General features: G+C 35.7%; 1 protein-coding gene and 1 long non-coding RNA gene across 10 annotated transcripts in view; one reads left to right on the forward strand and one right to left on the reverse strand.

Annotated features, from left to right (window-relative positions):
- The window catches only part of LOC309631328, an 84,793-nt gene that overhangs the window by 39,311 nt on the left and 26,641 nt on the right, over nucleotides 1–18,841 (forward strand). The window lies entirely within an intron of this gene.
- The window catches only part of ITPRID2 (ITPR interacting domain containing 2), a 45,444-nt gene continuing 32,126 nt past the window's right edge, over nucleotides 5,524–18,841 (reverse strand). For 8 of the 9 annotated variants that reach the window (XM_082397502.1, XM_082397503.1, XM_082397501.1 and 5 more), the window contains 2 exons: nucleotides 14,282–14,399; nucleotides 5,524–13,688 (listed from right to left, as the gene is read on the reverse strand). In XM_082397502.1, coding sequence (XP_082253628.1) covers nucleotides 14,295–14,399 — 105 coding nt within the window. In that variant the 3' untranslated portion in view covers nucleotides 5,524–13,688; nucleotides 14,282–14,294. The remainder of the gene's footprint in view (nucleotides 13,689–14,281; nucleotides 14,400–18,841) is intronic. The other variant, XM_082397505.1, reaches the window with a different exon arrangement.

Here is an 18,841-nt window from a genome sequence, read left to right on the forward strand (position 1 = left end):
GCTCCTCAAGGAGAAGTCAAATATATATTTTAATAACTACATAACCACTAAACCAGAGGCTTATTTTAGATATTGGGAAGTTCTTTTTAGAGTTATTTTTGCAAATTAGTGTCATCATTAATTAGAAGTCCCAAATGTTTGAGAATAACTGTGAAGTTTTGTACCGGCAACCATAAAAATCGGTGGACTGGGCAGAAGCACCTGCTGATACGGGATGTTTCTCTAGCATTGTGCCAGAGGGCTTTGGAGAGGTCTAAATGTTCTCTGTTTGAAGAAGAAACCAGGAAGTTGGCAGTGAACATCACTTCTCAAAAGAGCCTCTTTTTTTCTTGCCTGTAATGAGATGTCAAGGTCATGAAAGACTGATGTCCACACTTCTTGATTTTCAGTCTCTAAGATATAGAAGTCATGGTTAGGTAAGTATTACTCCCTTAGCAAACTTCATCACCCAGAGCTGTAAATTCTTCCCTCTAGAGAGAAGATGCTGACTGCTCCATTGTAGTGACTTAAACATTTGTTGTTGAAATTATTTGCAATTTCTACCAGTTGAATATTTATTCAACTTTAGATTGTATGTCTTTCAGAATTATATCAGCTTGAAAATCATTTGACAGTTACATATCAATTAAGTAAACACTCTGGATATAGTACAGACTATTTGTACTATATTATTTGCAGTGTTTCTATGTTGATAATAAATTGGCTTAATTTGTTAGTTTTTCTCAACTTTTTAAAACCCACACCTCACCAGTTGAGATTTTGAAAGGCTGTGTTTTAAAGACTTGTATTTCAAAGGAATATTTCTTCAAATATAAAATTATAAAACTGAATAAAAACAACATACCCATGCATATATGCATAAACACACACACTATATGCACATACTCACACACACAACATGTATCCTCATAATTGCCTTTGCCCAACTGAGAATCTCTGTGCTTAGAGGATTTTTAAAAGCTCAACTCAGTGGTTCATTAATTCATTTTTTTAAAATGAGAAAAAGAAAAGAAACAGGAGGATTATGCTAAGAGAATGTTGTTGTCAAGCGCATTCTTATAAAAAACAATAAATGGTTGCAAATAGCCAAAACTAAGGATTCCGGTTTTCTGAAACCCCAAAGCCTTTGAATAAATGATACAGAGTAAAGCATCTCATCATTGGCAATTATCCAAATCATTTACTGTGGTGCCAATTAAGTGTATTATAAATAACAGAAAAGATAAACTTCTGACAAATGTACCTAATGTTGAGCTTTTCCTGAATTAAATAAAGGTTAAGCAGGACAAATCACACAATTTTGATTGTGGTTCATTTAACATAAAATTAGGATAATGTCAACTGTATTTTTACTCATATTTGACTCAGATAATCAATACAGTGTATCATCTTGATATTTAATACAATGCTGTGTATTTTTGCTTTCTCTTCTACTGTTGTTATTACTACTTCTTGCTAATAGCTAATATTTATTGAGCTCTTATCATATGCTAGACAGTATCCTAAATGTCCTTATGTTATTACACCTTATTAATCTCTCCCAGTAAACCAAAGAGGAAGGTGCTATTGTTATTTCCAGGAGATTGAGTAAGAAAGTGGCAGAGCTAAGCCTGGAACTGAGGTCTATCTGCTTCTAGATTGGGCCTCTTAATGCTCACATTCAGCTACTCCCTTCAGTTATATATATTTTCAACAATATTTTCCTGTAAAAAGAAAAGTGGGGCTTCCCTGGTGGCGCAGCGGTTGAGAATCTGCCTGCCAATGCAGGGGACACGGGTTCGAGCCCTGGTCTGGGAAGATCCCATATGCCGCGGAGCAGCTGGGCCCGTGAGCCACAACTACTGAGCCTGCGCGTCTGGAGCTTGTGCTCCGCAACAAAAGAGAGGCCGCAACAGTGAGAGGCCCGCGCACCGCGATGAAGAGTGGCCCCCGCTTGCTGCAACTAGAGAAAGCCCTCACACAGAAACGAAGACCCAACACAGCCAAAAAAAAAAAAATATATATATATATATATATATATATATATAAATAAAATTAAAAAAAAAAAAGAAAAGTGAACATAGATGTCTTTGTTTTTTTAGCAAACTCAGTACAGACTCAAACATGTAGGCCAGATCACATGAAGAACTAATTTGTTTTACATAACCTGAAGTCTCAAACTCAGTGTTCAGGCTAGAATGACATTGAAAGGAACATTTGTTGACAAAATGTTGTATTTTAATCCAGTTATGATATTTAAATCCATAACCAGATATGCTAATGCACAGATTTGAAAAAGAAAACAATGTTCTCAGAGCAGAAAAGTGAGGTTCAAGAAATCCCTCGGTGGGACTTCCCTGGTGGTCCAGTGGTAAAGAATCCACCTTACAATGCAGGAGATGCGGGTTCGATCCATGGTTGGGGAACTAAGATCCCACATGCCGCGGGGCAACTAAGCCCGTGTGCCACAACTTCTGAGCTCGCGTGCCTCAACTAGAGTCCACACGCCACAAACTACAGAGCCCACGTGCCCCGGAGCCTGCGCACCACAACTAGAGAGAGAAAACCCACACGCCACAACTAGAGAGAAGCCCACGCGCCGCAACGAAAGATCCCACATGCCTCAACGAAGATCCCACGTGCTGCAACTAAGACCCAACGCAGCCAAAAATAAATAAATAAAATAAATTTAAAAAAAAAGAAATCCCTGGGTGAGGAAGTAATTTCTAGGTCTTGAAGGGCAAGAGGTAAGAAAAGAGCAGAAAGGAAATGCTGAAGTTGAGAACACACTATAAAAGAAATACATATTACTCTATGATACCTGTGGTTAGGGTTTTTCAGTCATAGAAGTATTTCCTCACCAAACAATTTAAGTTCAGGCTATTACTGATTGCCCCAACTGCCTCCTGTGCTTCCTTATTCTTGTTATTAATTGGAAAGTATAGAGTACTTTAAAGAATTTGGTTTGCTGCCAACTTTGCTATAATTCAGCTAATCCATAAACCGAGACATGTTGTAAATGAACGGTTATCAGTTTCACTGATAGTCCGTGTTGAGTTCCAGGTTTTACTTATAAAGCCAAGCATTCTGTCACTTGGATTTCTAAAAAATGATGATTTATCTAGAATAGACACAATTCAAAATCTTTGGAAGGTAAGCCTGTTTTTGGGGAACTGTCCCCAAAATCAGGAGTGATAAGTACAACTGTGTTCTATACTCACATAATTTCTGATCATGGATGAAGTTTCCTTCACTGCTACTGTGCCTTTTTACAAATAAGTTCTGTCAAATGTGTATCTAGAGTCTAAAGAAGTAGAACATCTCACAAGAGGTGAGCTGTTTCACTCCCTTCCCTTTCCATCATGGGCATTACAGGCAGAATGGACCAAGCAAAGACTCTTCTAGGAAATTAATATCTTCTCTAAAAAATGGTTTAGGATTATACCTGACAGAATTGGTGAAGTTATTTGTATTCTGCTTTTGGCTTCTTCTTTTTTTTTTTTTTTAATTTATTTTATTTATTTATTTTTGGCTGCGTTGGGTCTTCGCTGCTGCACGCGGGCTCTCTCTAGTTGCGTCGAGTGGGGGCTGCCCGTCGTTGTGGTGCGCAGGCTTCCTCATTGCGGTGGCTTCTCTTGTTGTGGAGCATGGGCTCTAGGCACGCGGGCTTCAGTAGTTGTGTCTCATAGGCTCCAGAGCACAGGCTCAGTAGTTGTGGCGCACGGGCCCAGTCGCTCCGCGGCATGTGGGATCCTCCTGGACCAGGGCTCGAACCCGTGTCCCCTGCATCGCCAGGCGGATTCTCAACCACTGCGCCACCAGGGAAGCCCTGCTTTTGGCTTCTTGTACTGCAGTTGAAAGATAACGACAACAACAATAATAAATTGTACCAAAATAAAAATTCTCTTTTGTGAATCTTGAGAAACTTGATCCAAATGCTAGCAAAATTAACATTTTAGCCAATAGTAAAATAAGAGCACAGAAAATTAACTTTGTAATTAGTGCTTTGTACTCAACAGTTATTCATTAGCTGTGTATTAGATGAATCTAATTATGATGATATTTCAGAGTGAAAAAATAATAAAAATATGAATGCTTAACATTTGTCATTAAAACGCTTGTCTGTTCCTAAGAGTAAGAGGGAACGAATTTGTACCTACACTGTGCTCCTGATAAATATTCAGCCACTGTTGATTTGAATTAGGTGATTTGCAGGATGGTGTTTTGGCAGAGAGCAAGAGTGCTTGCCAGAACTGGAGGACAGGGGATGGGAAGGGCAGCAAAGTGTTTATCTCAAGTGCTTTTCACCCGTGGTCAAGCCCCAAGGAGATGGTAGTAAAAGCATAAAGGAACAAAGTTGTATTCACAAGGGGGAGAAGGCTGGATTTTAAGAAGTGCTGCTTTTCTGCCAATGTAGTAAGTGGTAATAACGGCACGAGAAGCTCTCTCTCCACTTCCAAACAGCATGATACCATCACAGCTTTGGCCTATTGAGGACCCCAGTGGAAGAGCAGGGAAGCAAGAGAAGAGGAAATCAGCTGGAATTGATTGATAAGGACTGTTGTGAAGATATATGAATAACTCTTCAGACTCTCAGTATAAATGAACGAGATTTGGAAGAGGATATGCCTCAGCAGGTGATGGAAAAAAGACTTTTTAAAATGTCTATCACCATTAATGCAATCCTATTTGCCCTCACAGTCTGAGGAGGCCCGGGTAAACACATTACATTTTTTCTTCAAATGCTTATATAAATAAGTTTATTTTACATATCTCAATAGGTTAAAAATGGTATGAATACTTTCTAACCAAACACAGAACATTCACAGCTGAGATTTATCTCATGAGCCTGTGATTCAATCAAGAGCAAAAAAAAAAAAACAAATTTTTTTTTTTTTTGCTTTTGGATTTCTTTTTTTTTTTTTTTTTTCCTGCCCAGGCACAGGAGTGTGATAGGTGTTTCAGAATCAACTCATCACATAATACCTACTTTGCAAGACCTCAGGGGTTTTTAACCTTGGGACTGGAAAAATAATAAAAGGAGTTATATGACATATACCAAAATAAAACCATGAATCATCTGTGGATGGGTTTATTAAACAATTTATTCAAGAACACAACATATTACAATGGTTCAACACAGGTGTAATTGTTTTAAATCACTAATCCCTTCCCAAAAGCAATGGTAAACTCCTCCAAACACCAATTACTGGAACAAACTCCACACTAGAGCTCATCTCCTCTTTCTGCAGGATCTCCAGGGCTAGTTCTTTCCTTTTTGAGTCTCATTCTGTTTCTTGACTGGTTGACTCTAGAAGGACTCAGACTATCTTTGCGTTTTCTCATTGTACAGTCAACACAGTATATAGACTTATTAGCTGCTATCATTAACAGTAAAATAGCTCCTAGCTCATGCTGTGATTGCTGCCACATAAGACTCTCTTGAACATTGCACATTTCTATGAGTCCTTGGGTGGGTTCCCTCATGGTTTCCTTCCTATGTGCTCTGCTTACATTTGTTCTCAATTTTTAAAAATGTATTGTATTGAAATATAGTTGATTTACAATGTTGTGTTAATTACTGCTGTACAGCAAAGTGATTCAGTTTCATATATATATTCTTTTTTATATTCTTTTCCATTATGATTTATCATAGGATATTGAATATAGTTCCCTGTGCTATAGAGTAGGATCTTGTTGTTTATCCATTCTATACATAAATGCTTACATCTGCTAACCCCAACTTCCCACTCCATCCCTGCCTCAACCCTTGGCAACCACCAGTCTGTTCTCTATGTCTGTGATTCTGTCTCTGTTTCATAGATAGCTTCATTTGTGTCATATTTTAGATTCCACATATAAGTGATATCATGTGGTATTTGTCTGTCTCTTTTTGACTTACTTCACTCAGTATGATAACCTCTAGTTTCATCCATGTTTCTGCAAATGGCATTATTTCATTCTTTTTATGGCTGAGTAGTATTACATTGTATAGATGCACCACATCTTCTTTATCCATTCATCTGTTGATGGACATTTAGGTTGTTTCCATGTCTTGGTTATTGTGAATAGTGCTGCTACGAACATAGGGGTGCATGTATCTTTTTGAATTATAGTTTTGTCTGGATATATGCCCAGAAGTGGGATTGCTGGATCATATGGTAATTCTAGTTTTAGTTTTCTGAGGAACCTCCATACTGTGTTCCTTAGTGGCTGTACCAATTTGCATTCCCATCAACAGTGTAGGAGAGTTCCCTGTTCTACACACCCTCTCTAGCATTTGTTATTTGTAGATTTTTTTAATGATGGCCATTCTGACTGGTGTGAGGTGGTACCTCATTGTAATTTTGATTTGCATTTCTGTAGTAATTAGCGATGTTGAGCATCTTTTCTTGTGCCTGTTGGCCATCTGTATGTCTTCTTCGGAGAAATGTCTATTTAGGTCTTCTGCCCATTTTTCTTTTCTTTTCTTTTTTTTAATTTATTTTATTTTTGGCTGCATTGGGTCTTTCTTGCTGCACGCAGGCTTTCTCTAGTTGCAGTGAGCGGGGGCTACTCTTTGTTGTGGTGTGCAGGCTTCTCATTGTCGTGGCTTCTCTTGTTGCACGGGCTCTAGGCGTGCAGGCTTCAGTAGTTGTGGCGCGCATGCTTCAGTAGTTGTGGCGCGCATGCTTAGTTGCTCCATGGCATGTGGGATCTTCCTGAACCAGGGCTCGAACCCGTGTCCCCTGCGTTGGCAGGTGGATTCTTAACCACTGTGCCACCAGGGAAGCCCCTGCCCATTTTTCAATTTAGTTGTTTATTTTTGGGGGTTGAGCTGTATGAGATGTTTTTATATTTTGGAAATTAAGCCCTTGTCTGTCTCATCATTTGCAAATATTTTCTCCCATTCTGTAAGTTGTCTTTTTGTTTATGGTTTCCTTTGCTGTACAAAAGCTTTTAAGTTTGATTAGGCCCCATTTGTTTATTTTTGTTTTTATTTCTGTTGCTTTGGGAGATTGACATAAGAAAACATTTGTATGATTTATGTCAGAGAATGTTTTGCCTATGATCTCTTCTAGGAGTTTTATGATGTCATGTCTTATGTTTATGTCTTTAAGCCATTTTGAGTTTATTTCTGTTTATGGTACGAGAGTGTGTTCTAACTTCACTGATTTACATATGGCTGTCCAACTTTCCCAACACCACTTGCTGAAGAGGCTGTCTTTTTCCCATTGTATATTCGTGCCTCCTTTGTCAAAGGTTAATTGACCATAGGTGTGTGGGTTTATTTCTGGGCTCTCTGTTCTGTTCCATTGATCCATATGTCTGTTTTTGTGCCAGTACCATGCTGATGTGATTACTGTAGCTTTGTGGTATTGTCTGGAGTCTGGGAGGGTTATGCCTCCTGATTTGTTCTTTTTCCTGAGGATTGCTTTGGCAATTCTGGGTCTTTTATGGTTCCATATGAATTTTAGGATTATTTGTTCTACTTCTGTGAAAAATGTCATGGGTAATTTGATAGGGATTGCATTAAATCTGTAGATTGCTTTGGGCAGTATGGCCATTTTAACAACATTAATTCTTCCAATCCAAGAACATGGGATATCTTTCCATTTCTTTGAATCATCTTCAGTTTCCTTTTTAATGTTTTATAGTTCTCAGCATTAAGTCTTTCACCTCCTTGGTCAGGTTTATTCCTAAGTATTTTTTTTTTTTGGATGTGACTTAAAAAGGGGTTGTTTTTGTTCATTCCCTTTCTGAAATTTTGTTGTTAGTGTAAAGAAATGCAACAGATTTCTGTATGTTAATCTTGTATCCTGCTACTTTGCCGAATCCATTTATCAGTTCTAGTAGTTTGTGTGTGGAATCTTTAGAGTTTTATATAGAGAGTATCATGTCTTCTGCATATAATGACAATTTTACCTCTTCCCTTCCAATTTGGATACCTTTTATTTCTTTTTCTTGCCTGATTGCTATGGTTAGGACTTCTAATACTATGCTGAATAGAAGTGGTGAGAGTGGGCAGCCTTGTCTTGTTCCAGATTTTAGCAGGAAGGCTTTTAGCTTTTCACCGTTGAGTATTATATTGGCTGTGTGTTTGTCATAAATAGTTTTTATTATGTTGAGATATGTTCCCTCTATACCCACTGAGTTTTTATCATGAATGGATATTGAATTTTATCAAATGCCTTTTCTTATCTATTGAGATGATCATGTGGTGTTTGTCTTTTTTGTTGATGTGGTGCATCACATTAATTTGTGTATGTTGAACCATCCTTGTGATCCTGGGTTGAATCCAACTTGGTCACGGTGTATGATCTTTTTTATGTGTTGTTGGATTTGGTTTGCTAATATTTTGTTGAGAATTTCTGCATCTATATTCATCAAAGATACTGGCCTGTAATTTTCTTTTTTGGTAGTATCTTTCTCTGGTTTTCATATACATTTGTTCTTAATTTTTAACTTTGGGCTGTAATGAAAAGTTTCCTGAAGGGGGCCTCCAAGGTGACATCTCCTTGGAGATAAAAATTCCTTTTCCTGCTTACCAAATTTCTCCCTTTGAAGTAACTGGCAGACAGGTAGTAAGACCTACTAATCTAAATCCTTGCTACTAAAAGTACAGTTCATGGACTAGAAACATCAACTTCACCTGAGTGCTTCTAGAAATGCAGAAATTTGGACCCCAGAAAGTAGGACCCAGACCTACTCAATCAGAATCTTCATTTCCACAAAATCTCAGGTGATTTGATTTCTATGCATATTAAAGTTTGAGAAGCATTACTCTAAGTGGTATTCCATTAGAAAATTTTTTTGTTCCAAAGAACTAAATTTCTTTGTTGAAAATTGGAACTCAGTAATGTCCACCTTTCACGTAACAGGAGAGTCAGGGTCCTTTGCCAGTCCCTAGTTCTATTGCTTGAAAGACCACAATGAAGACAAATGATTCAGACCTGGATCTAGAAGTTCAGGTTCTATCTTCCACATAATGCCTAATTTGCCATACCTCATCTACATGTTACCCTGTGTCTACCCATCGTCATTACCACCACCACCACAAATCTTACTGAGCTGTGCCAAGTGCATTTATATTCATACTAACAACTCTATGAAAGAGGTACTATTATTACCATCCCAGTTCTACATAGCAGACATCTGAACCCAGCTTGAGCCTTAACCACTACAAACATGAACAACCTTGTCAAGTCAATGACTGCATGAATCTCATATATACTAGCCCTCTTACTTTAAATATTTTGTTACCCTTTCTAGTGATCTAGTACGTCGCTTTCTGAGAAAGTACCTGTAGAAATAAAGTGATACTTAACCACTTTTATTTAACAAAAACACTACTATGACTAGCTATAAGCATAATTACACTGGAAAAAATAGGTATTCTATTAAAATGTGCATGTATTTATGAACAAAAAGTAGCATTTACATTTCTATATTTCATGAAGCCAAACATATGACATTTAATAATATTTTTTATAAATTTATTTATTTATTTTTGGCTATGTTGGGTCTTGGTTGCTGGGTGTGGGCTTTCTCCAGTTGCGGCGAGTGGGGGTTACTCTTTGTTGCGGTGCGCGGGCTTCTCAGTGCGGTGGCTTCTCGTGGAGCACGAGCTCTAGGCGCGCAGGCGTCAGTAGTTGTGACATGTAGGCTCAGTAGTTGTGGCTTGCAGGCTCTAGAGCACAGGCTCAGTAGTTGTGGCGCATGGGCTTAGTTGCCCCGTGGCATGTGGGATCTTCTCGGACCAGGGATTGAACCCGTGTCCCCTGCATTGGCAGCTGGATTCTTAACCACTGCACCACCAGGAAAGTCCCAATGTTTTTAAAGCCTTAAAATTATAAAGAAGTATATTTTGTAAAGTGTATTACACTGTCAAGTTGCTCTCTTAGGAAAATTAAGAGATTTATGCACATTAGAATCAAGAACCAAAAATAATTTAGTATAAAACATGAATCTCTGTTTTAAAATATTATATTCTTGCATATCATTTGAATGTTCAAATTGAGTACACTTGTCATTCAATACTACTTTTATTAATTCCATAAAAGTGTGTTTATGACATCAAGGCTGATTCAAGGGACATTTTTGTAAATCTAAATCAATAGGGGCATCAAAAGTATAGAATGTAGGTTCTATAAAACCACAAGAACATAGAAATATTTACAAAATGCATGTTTTATCTATAGTTGTGTGATCTCCTCTTAAGTAGTATATATAAGGTAACTTCTCAAGTTTCCTTCAATTTTTTTCTCCTAAGCCTAGAGGTTAATCAGTTTATTTAAGATACTTTGTCATCACTTCAAATATTTTTATTTCTAAAATAAAGCAACATTCTTTTCTCAGTTCCACTTCTAAGTCATTCTGAAGTCTGCTCTTCAAATTGCTTTCCTATTCATTCCAACTTCATGTTACCTACATTTAATATGCTTTTCTATCCATTAAAGAACGCTTTAGATTTTTTTAAAAAAATGGACAAAAAGAGACAATATAATTCCTAAGTGTATTGATTCTTTCAAAGGTCTAAACAATGTACTTTATTAACTTTCCTTAAAACATGCTCTTAACTCATTCTTTATATTTCCATTTTCCCAAACTCAGAACCTTAAAAAGTGTGGGTATCCAGCAACCTTTTGAGTGAACAGAGTGAACACGTAAACTAGTTAATCATTGTACACAAAAGATTTAGCCTCCGTTGGGATATCCTACTGGAGGAAATGGCCCCTGGCATTTGTTTGACATGTTTATCTTTGAGTACATTTCTGATTTGTTGCTGGGCACACCAACATTCTGTACACAAGCCATTACTTATTCATTAGGAGAAACAGAGCATCAGTTGTGAAAATGAGAACAAAAAAAGGTGAAGGGCCTGACCTAACAGTAATAAATGGAAATAAAAAACTGTATAGGAGAGAGCTATTAATTAGGTAAGACATCTTAACTTTGTACATTAAGAATGCAGCTAGAGTGTTAACTAAATGCTTTCAATATTCATAAATGATTCTAACAGCCATACCTAACCTACTACAACTTAGATCCTTAATTTAAGATAGAATGTTGTGTCTTCCCACTTCCTAAGTGCTATCAATGCTTCCTTTCCAGGAAAGGGTAAAAAAAAAAAAAAAACACAAGAAACTGTGCTTCAGTTCTGCTTTATTCTCCCAACTAGCACTACACTCCCATTTGGACAGGTCAGGAGAATGGGCAGTACACCATCTCCTCAGGAATCCCCGAAACATACTTTTTTTTACATTATTTTACATGGACTTTACTGCATTCTTATTTTCCTCTACAACAAGTTAAATGTTGTAAACCTAAAACTGCTCTAAAAATAATGTCTTTAAAAAAAAAAAAAAGAGGTGAGACATCCAGCTGAGCTTAATTGTCTTAATTAGTGTAAGACAATTTATTATTGTCTTAATTGGTGTAAGACAATTATTTTAAATGTTACAGAAATTCAACCTAATGTTCTTAGAGGAACAGTACTTACTTCAAGTCTGAGAAGCTGCCCATTTTTGTCAATGGTACATCATTCACAGTGGCTCCCAACTTCCATATCACCATTTCAAGTTCCTTTTTCCTTCTATGCCTTCTTCATTCAGGCTCTTAGCACAATAGGTACAAGCTATACACAGCTTGGGCTCTTAAAAACATGCCTTCGCCAATCATATAGTAATTCAAACTCGATTTATAACCTTTGCTAATATTCTTAATAAACCCTATCCTTTCCACTTCCCATTCTTCAAGACTTTACACAAACCGAATCTTCTCAGTGAAGACTTACTTCTCCAACCACCCCAGGCTACACTTTTGCAGATTCTTTTTATGATCTTCATATTTTTCATTTGATACTTTAAACTTACCCATTAAGAAAAAAAAATGTCCTGTCCTTCCATCTAGACCCTCTCTCATTCATTTCAGCAGCTAGCATGGTGGCATGAATATAGTAGCTTTCAAATGTTCAAGTACACAAAAGATTTAGAATGGAAAGAGGAGATGAAGTTCATTTTATTTGACTTATAAACTGTGTAAGGGATTTGCCCATTGACTCAGGCTGTTATTCCAGTTGTATTACCTCTCATTTTGATTGTCAAATTCTGGGTATCTTGTATTGTCAGAAATGAACTATAAGTGGCTACAAAGCTGATTAGTTAAAAATCATTGATATCTGTATAACTATTAATGTTGGGTGTTTGGCTTATACGTATCATTGCAATTATGAGAATCAAGTAGTCAAATTGCTGAATAATTTGGCCAAAGACTAAGGTAATATTTTAATGTCTGTTCTTTGTAGTTTAACAGTGCATTTTAAAGGGAAGTTTTATTTTGCCTCAGATGGTAATCATTAGGACCACAGAACTGGATGAGACCAAGAGGCATCAGTGTGCACTCTTTCTCCAGGGTGGTCTAGTCTTAACCATTTTTGAAAGCATCATAGAGGCCTCTTGAGGAAAAGAGAATTTTAGCCTGTTAGGTTATATGCTCCAATTCTTTTGGACCTTATTTGTTACTCATCAAATCTAATCCAAATTCTTCATGTTGTGGTTCAAGAAAAGAAATCACTAAAAACATGTTAGGCAAAATAAATACTTTATTAAGTTTTTTTTTTAGAAATCAGCCTTTGTGTGATAATTCAAACATTTAAAAACCTTTTAGATATTCTTTCAAAGTATACTGTTAACATCTCAACCACTTTTGATTAAAATTTCACACAAAGAAATATGATAGGAGTTGAAAATTATAAATGCTAAAGAATAATTCTAATAACATTTGGTTGTTACTTTACACATTTATTTAACATATATAAAACCAAATATGAAACTACCTTCCTTTTTTTCCCATAAAACAAACAGTTCTCACTGGTTAAAAATGAATTAAAACCATCTATTATGAGAAAAACAAATCTAAATTACTTCCATTTTGAAAAAACAAAACCAGCTTATTCATTTCTATCCATTCAAGTCACAGGCCCCATTATTTTGGCAATACTCCACTATTTAGTCTAAAAGAAGAAACATCTCCTTATAATAAAGAAGTCTGGACAATGCAATAAGTACATAGTGTTTAACCTAAGGCATGTTTCCAAAAAAAAAAAAAAAAACTACATAAGCTATAATAAAATTACAATTGTCTTGGGTAAAGTAGCTTTACAGTGTAAGAACATTAAGTAGTTTTAGGTAACATATAAATTCTATCCTACTGCTATTAGTAACCTCCTCAAGAATTAAGAGCAATTTTTACAAGAGAACAATTTTTCTTCTTGGAAGTGACACTAATTAACAGCAGTGGAGGGAAAAATCATTGGTTGTTTCAAGCTCTCAAAAAATGAATCAGTTATTGCACAGTAAATACCTCATAGAGGTCAGTGTTTTAAGAAGCTAGTCTGAAGAAATATGTTATTTATAAGTTGGTTAAGTCTGGAAGTTTTCAAGTTTTAAAATTAATTCTTCCTAGGGAATCAATTGGAAAATATTGACATACAAATAAATATTAGGCTTTTCAAATGGCTACAGTTTTGATAGTTTAGAAAAGAAAGTCAGCAAAGTGCCTAAGTTTCTATGTTTTTTAAAAAGATATGCACAGAAGAAATAAACATTGTACACTGTATACAGTAGCCCAGCTCAGCAGCAAGTATCTTCTGAAGCACAAATGACACCTCCACCAGTGTATATCATTGATAACTCCAATATCACACAGCTAATAGGACCCATGCCAATCTTAAAAAAGAAAGAGAAGTGAACATTAAACATTTATCAATTACTACTGAAAGGTCTTTAAAAGGGAGGATGAGAATATTCTGTAAAAAAATATATATATAAATACATATGTATTTATATATATATATATATATATATATGATCCTCCTTTATAAATTATGACATGATTAGATATGGGACCTATGGGATATGTTTCTTTAAAAGACAAAGATACTAAAAATTTATGATTAAGGCTTGAAATCTTGATCCATAAATTGTACATTTGAAATAACATTAAAACCAGTGCTATCAAAATAAAACTCAGGTTTGAAGGTCCCAATTTCCCCAATTCCAGAATTTATTTACTACAATGAAATTTCAATAAAATGACAAAATATCAATAATCCCTTGGAGGTTTGAGATTATGAGATTTGACATGCTTACACTTCAAATGAGGTTGTAAGAGGTTTTCACACTGCAGTATAACATATTACATACTTTCTATAAATCAAAATTTAGCTAGAGAAACAGACCTGTATACTAAAAAAAAAAAAGTATTAAAAACTAAGTACTAATTTACATTTAGCTAAACAAAGAAATTCAGAAAATTTTACCTATAAATTCCATTTAATGACTATCTTGCTTAGAATTAGATGCTTTACTTGAAGATACTGCTGCCAGAAGTCCACTTACAATTTCCCGTCTGATTTCCCCAACAATAGACTCTTTAATCTAGAATGGAAGAAGAGGAAAATAAGAATTTAACAATATGACTATAATCCATTTTATTCTATTTTCAGAAAAATAAATAAATAGCATTTAATTCCTGCAGTCAGCTAAACTATAGAGAAAACTACAACCTTCATGTAAACCCTTCATGAAATACAGAGAGCAAGTAGGGAATCACATCCATCTATCCTCAAACTCAGATCACATTCTGAGGTCTTATCTAGCACAACTCAGATAGCTCCATTATAAAATATCACAATTCTCAAGTTGAGAACATTAACAAACGTTAGATTTTAAAACTTCATTAGATAATTTGCCCCATGACACAAAATAACCTGAAAGAACTGATTAAATGTTAGGTTCACTTTTATGTTTTTTGTTAATGTCTATCTTTGTTTGGTAACCAGCAGGATACTCAAGTGTTCTCATTGTTAAGAAAACCTATTAGTGGCAAAATAATATACAGGTGTATTGCCTGTTTATACTAACTGAAAGCAAAGTATCTAAAGAAGTTACATATTATTCTAACCTAACATGTGCATTTTAAGTGAAAAGAAGAAATGATCATTTAGTAAAATTTAGTTTAAAACATGAAAAAAAAATCCTCTAATCAACCATAAACTCTAAAGAAATAAATTTTTATTTAGTTGTATGGTACATTTGTCACCTGTCTGAAAATTTTGCTTCGGACAAGGATTTACACGTCATTTTATTGTTGGAAAAGGCAAACAGACCTAGGGGCAATGACAATTCCATCAAGATTTTCTTCTCCAGATGCCCAAACACTACACATGCCTATCTATGCCTTTTTCTCTCTAATGATATAGCATCACCTCCAAATAGCCCTTTGTGAAGGCTTTAAATGTGTATTTCCTGAAATAAGCTGATAACACCTTCCCGAATTAGCACTTGAGACACTCTCAACCAGCTTTTAAAAATTCTACATTTCCAGTTTCCTGTCAGCCTGATCTGTTTCCTTAAATGTTCCTAAGTACATCCTGAACACATCTCAATTGAAGTCTTTCCAAAAATGGCTCTGTATTAATGTCATGCAAAATTGGTACACAATACATATTTATACATAAGTATTCAGAGAAACAAATGCTCCTTAGCTACCAGCCATCTGTACTGAAACATATTTAAATAAATAGAAGCTTCTCATCTTACCTTCTACCAATATTTCTAAGCTATAAACAACAAAACATCAAGTTTCTTAAGTTCATAGTACTTCAGATTCATTTTTTAAACAAATATGTATTGGATACAAATATTATGAAAACCAGAATCTCTTTGCCACAATATACAAGTGCAAATGCAGTGTGTTGAATCAGATCCTCTGTAAATCTATATTTACAAAAGACAGTGAGTAGCAGAGTCTTTCAGTCCTGTTGTCCAATGCACATCTCATCGTACTTCATCATTCAAAAACAAACTAGCTAGAAAGTATTCTCTACAAACCAAAATGTGTGCCAACATTTGGGGGGGGGGTGTGGGGTACAGATATTACTGGAGTAAAGCATAAAAGAGTCTCTACCAAGGATGTTATAATCTAGATGGGCACAAAATGAATATTGTTTCATGAAATATTGAAAGGAGAAAATTATTTATTAATTCATTAATGACATAAGAACAAATTTTTAAAAATGAGAGACTAGTATGGGCTAGAAGAGGAAAAAAATAAATTCTCAGAGAATAGCAGTCTTTAACATAGTAATGAAAAAGAAACGAAAATTTCAGACAATAGTGAGGATGAAAACTGTAGCAAGAGCACCTTGGAGACACAGCAAAAAGAAGCCTAGCCAACAAGACAGTTCCTACTAGGTAAAGAGTACAAGGGAATTAGAATAGAAACGGGGAGCTCAAATGGAAATTAATCAATGTATCCTGGCACACAGTTAAGTGCTCAATGAATGTTTGAATAAATGCATCAATGAGAGAGTGAGACAGCACATGCCTGAGAGAGACAGTATCAGACACAAAAAGGAACAGAAAGTAGAAAAACAAAGGACTACAGACTGCACTGAAAATGACAAAACACCTTTGATAATTTATTGAAGTAATAAACGTATGAACAAATAAATTAGTTCCAAAGTCTCCCACGCTACAGAGAGGTGGGAAGGATTAGTAGTGAGAAAATCAGTGGGATGGATGGTGAAGTCACCTTTATAACTTTCAAAAAGTAAGACAGGCTGAAGACAGACTACTTGAGATTAAGGAAGGAATGCACATTGGCAAATAAACAGGCTGACAGCAAGCCTGAAGTGTGGGGCAACATGTCCATTTATTACGCATCTACTGAGTTACTGAGTGCTTCCTGTGTGGCAGCCATTATATCAAGTGATCACTAATACAACTGTAATAAGAACACATGCAAGCTGTGTATTTACCAAAATACATGTTAAAGCTTGCCAGATGAAATGTAATAGATACAAAAAGGCATGAACCAAGCCTAGGAACTTCAATAAACAAAGTACTCTCTACACAGAGCAATCTGTGTTTATGCTTTGATATGTAATTCTGTTCCATTTGCTTCTGTGGGCAGATGCTCATTTATTCTATTAAGTAATCTTCTTACTTACTTTTTTTTTAAAAGTAACTATAAACAGTCTCAGGCCACTGATTACATACATCACAGACCACCTGGGCAAATTCCAAGAGTGTGTACATGTCCCCACTACAACATATGCAATCTGCACAGGAATGGGGTATCTTTCATCTGACAAAAGCTTAGTTATTAAATGAGTGTATTGAATATTTGCAAGAACTTCCAGTGTTTTCCTTCAAAAGAATTCTACTGCATTAACACATTATAAATAATGAAAGCATTCTTTTAAAAAAGGTCACATATGGTGAAATAATGGAAGCAAAGGCCTGATAGACATAATTGTTTCACGCACCCATGACTGCAATAAGAAAACTTCCCTGAAAGTGTCTGCCAAACATGTTTAATCCTCACCTACAAAACTGTTTAACCCAAGCTTAAATCTTGCCTTCATGAATAGTGGCTTTGTTAATGGGGTTAGAGACCCATAATTTACTGGGAAGACAATCTAATTTTCTTGGTAGCTGATACAATAAGCTTAAAAAAAAATTGGAATTCAGTACCATATATATTTAAGTAAAAAGATTACCAATTTTAAATGAACAGAATCAAGACTAATCTGAATTTTAAATATTTTGTAAACAAAGTTTAACAGAACACCATTGTAACTGAGCTAAGATGATAATAACCCAAATTATTTGTTTAAATTGTAAATGGCATTAGACTAACTTATCTGTTAACACATGCTTTTAAACTGCTTCAGAAGAGTTTATTTTCTTAAGGACATCAGTATTCCTTCTTTTTTTTTTTTTTTTTTAAAACCTGGTTCTCTGATGCTTTATTTATTTTTCTAAACATTTTTATTGGAGTATAATTGCTTTACAATGGTGTGTTAGTTTCTGCTTTATAACAAAGTGAATCAGTTATACATATACATATATCCCCATATCTCCTCCCTCTTGTGTCTCCCTCCCTCCCACCCTCCCTATCCAACCCTTCTAGCTGGTCACAAAGCACAGAGCTGATCTCGCTGTGCTAGGCAACTGCTTCCCACTAGCAACCTATTTTACATTTGATAGTGTATATATGTCCATATACACTACCACTCTCTCACTTTGTCCCAGCTTACCCTTTCCCCTCCCCGTGTCCTCAAGTCCATTCTCTAGTAGGTCTGTGTCTTTATTCCCGTCTTGCCCCTAGGTTCTCCACGACCATTTTTTTTTTTTTTTTTTTTTTTAGATTCCATATATATGTGTTAGCATACAGTATTTGTTTTTCTCTTTCTGACTTACTTCACTCTGTATGACAGACTCTAACTCCATCCACCTCATTACAAATACCTCCATTTCATTTCTTTTTATGGCTGAGTAATATTCCATTGTATATATGTGCCACATCTTCTTTATCCATTCATCCGATGATGGACACTTAGGTTGCTTCCATGTCCTGGCTATTGTAAATAGAGCTGCAATGAACATTGTGGTACATGACTCTTTTTGAATTATGGTTTTCTCAGGGTATATGCCCAGTAGTGGGATTGCTGGGTCTTATGGTAGTTCTATTTTTAGTTTTTTAAGGAACCTCCATACTGTTCTCCATAGTGGCTGTATCAATTTACATTCCCACCAACAGTGTATGAGGGTTGCGTTTTCTCCACACCCTCTCCAGCATTTATTGTTTGTAGATTTTTTGATGATGGCCATTCTGACTGGTGTGAGATGATATGGCATTGTAGTTTTGATTTGCATTTCTCTAATGATTAATGATGTTGAGCATTCTTTCATGTGTTTGTTGGCAATCTGTATATCTTCTTTGGAGAAATGTCTGATTCCTCCAGCTCCATTTTTCGTTCTCAAGATTGCTTTGGCTAGTCGGGGTCTTTTGTGTTTCCATACAGATTGTG

This window comes from Balaenoptera borealis, assembly GCF_965194805.1.
Source record: "Balaenoptera borealis genome assembly, chromosome: 6".
In the NCBI taxonomy this organism is placed as follows: Eukaryota; Metazoa; Chordata; class Mammalia; order Artiodactyla; family Balaenopteridae; genus Balaenoptera; species Balaenoptera borealis.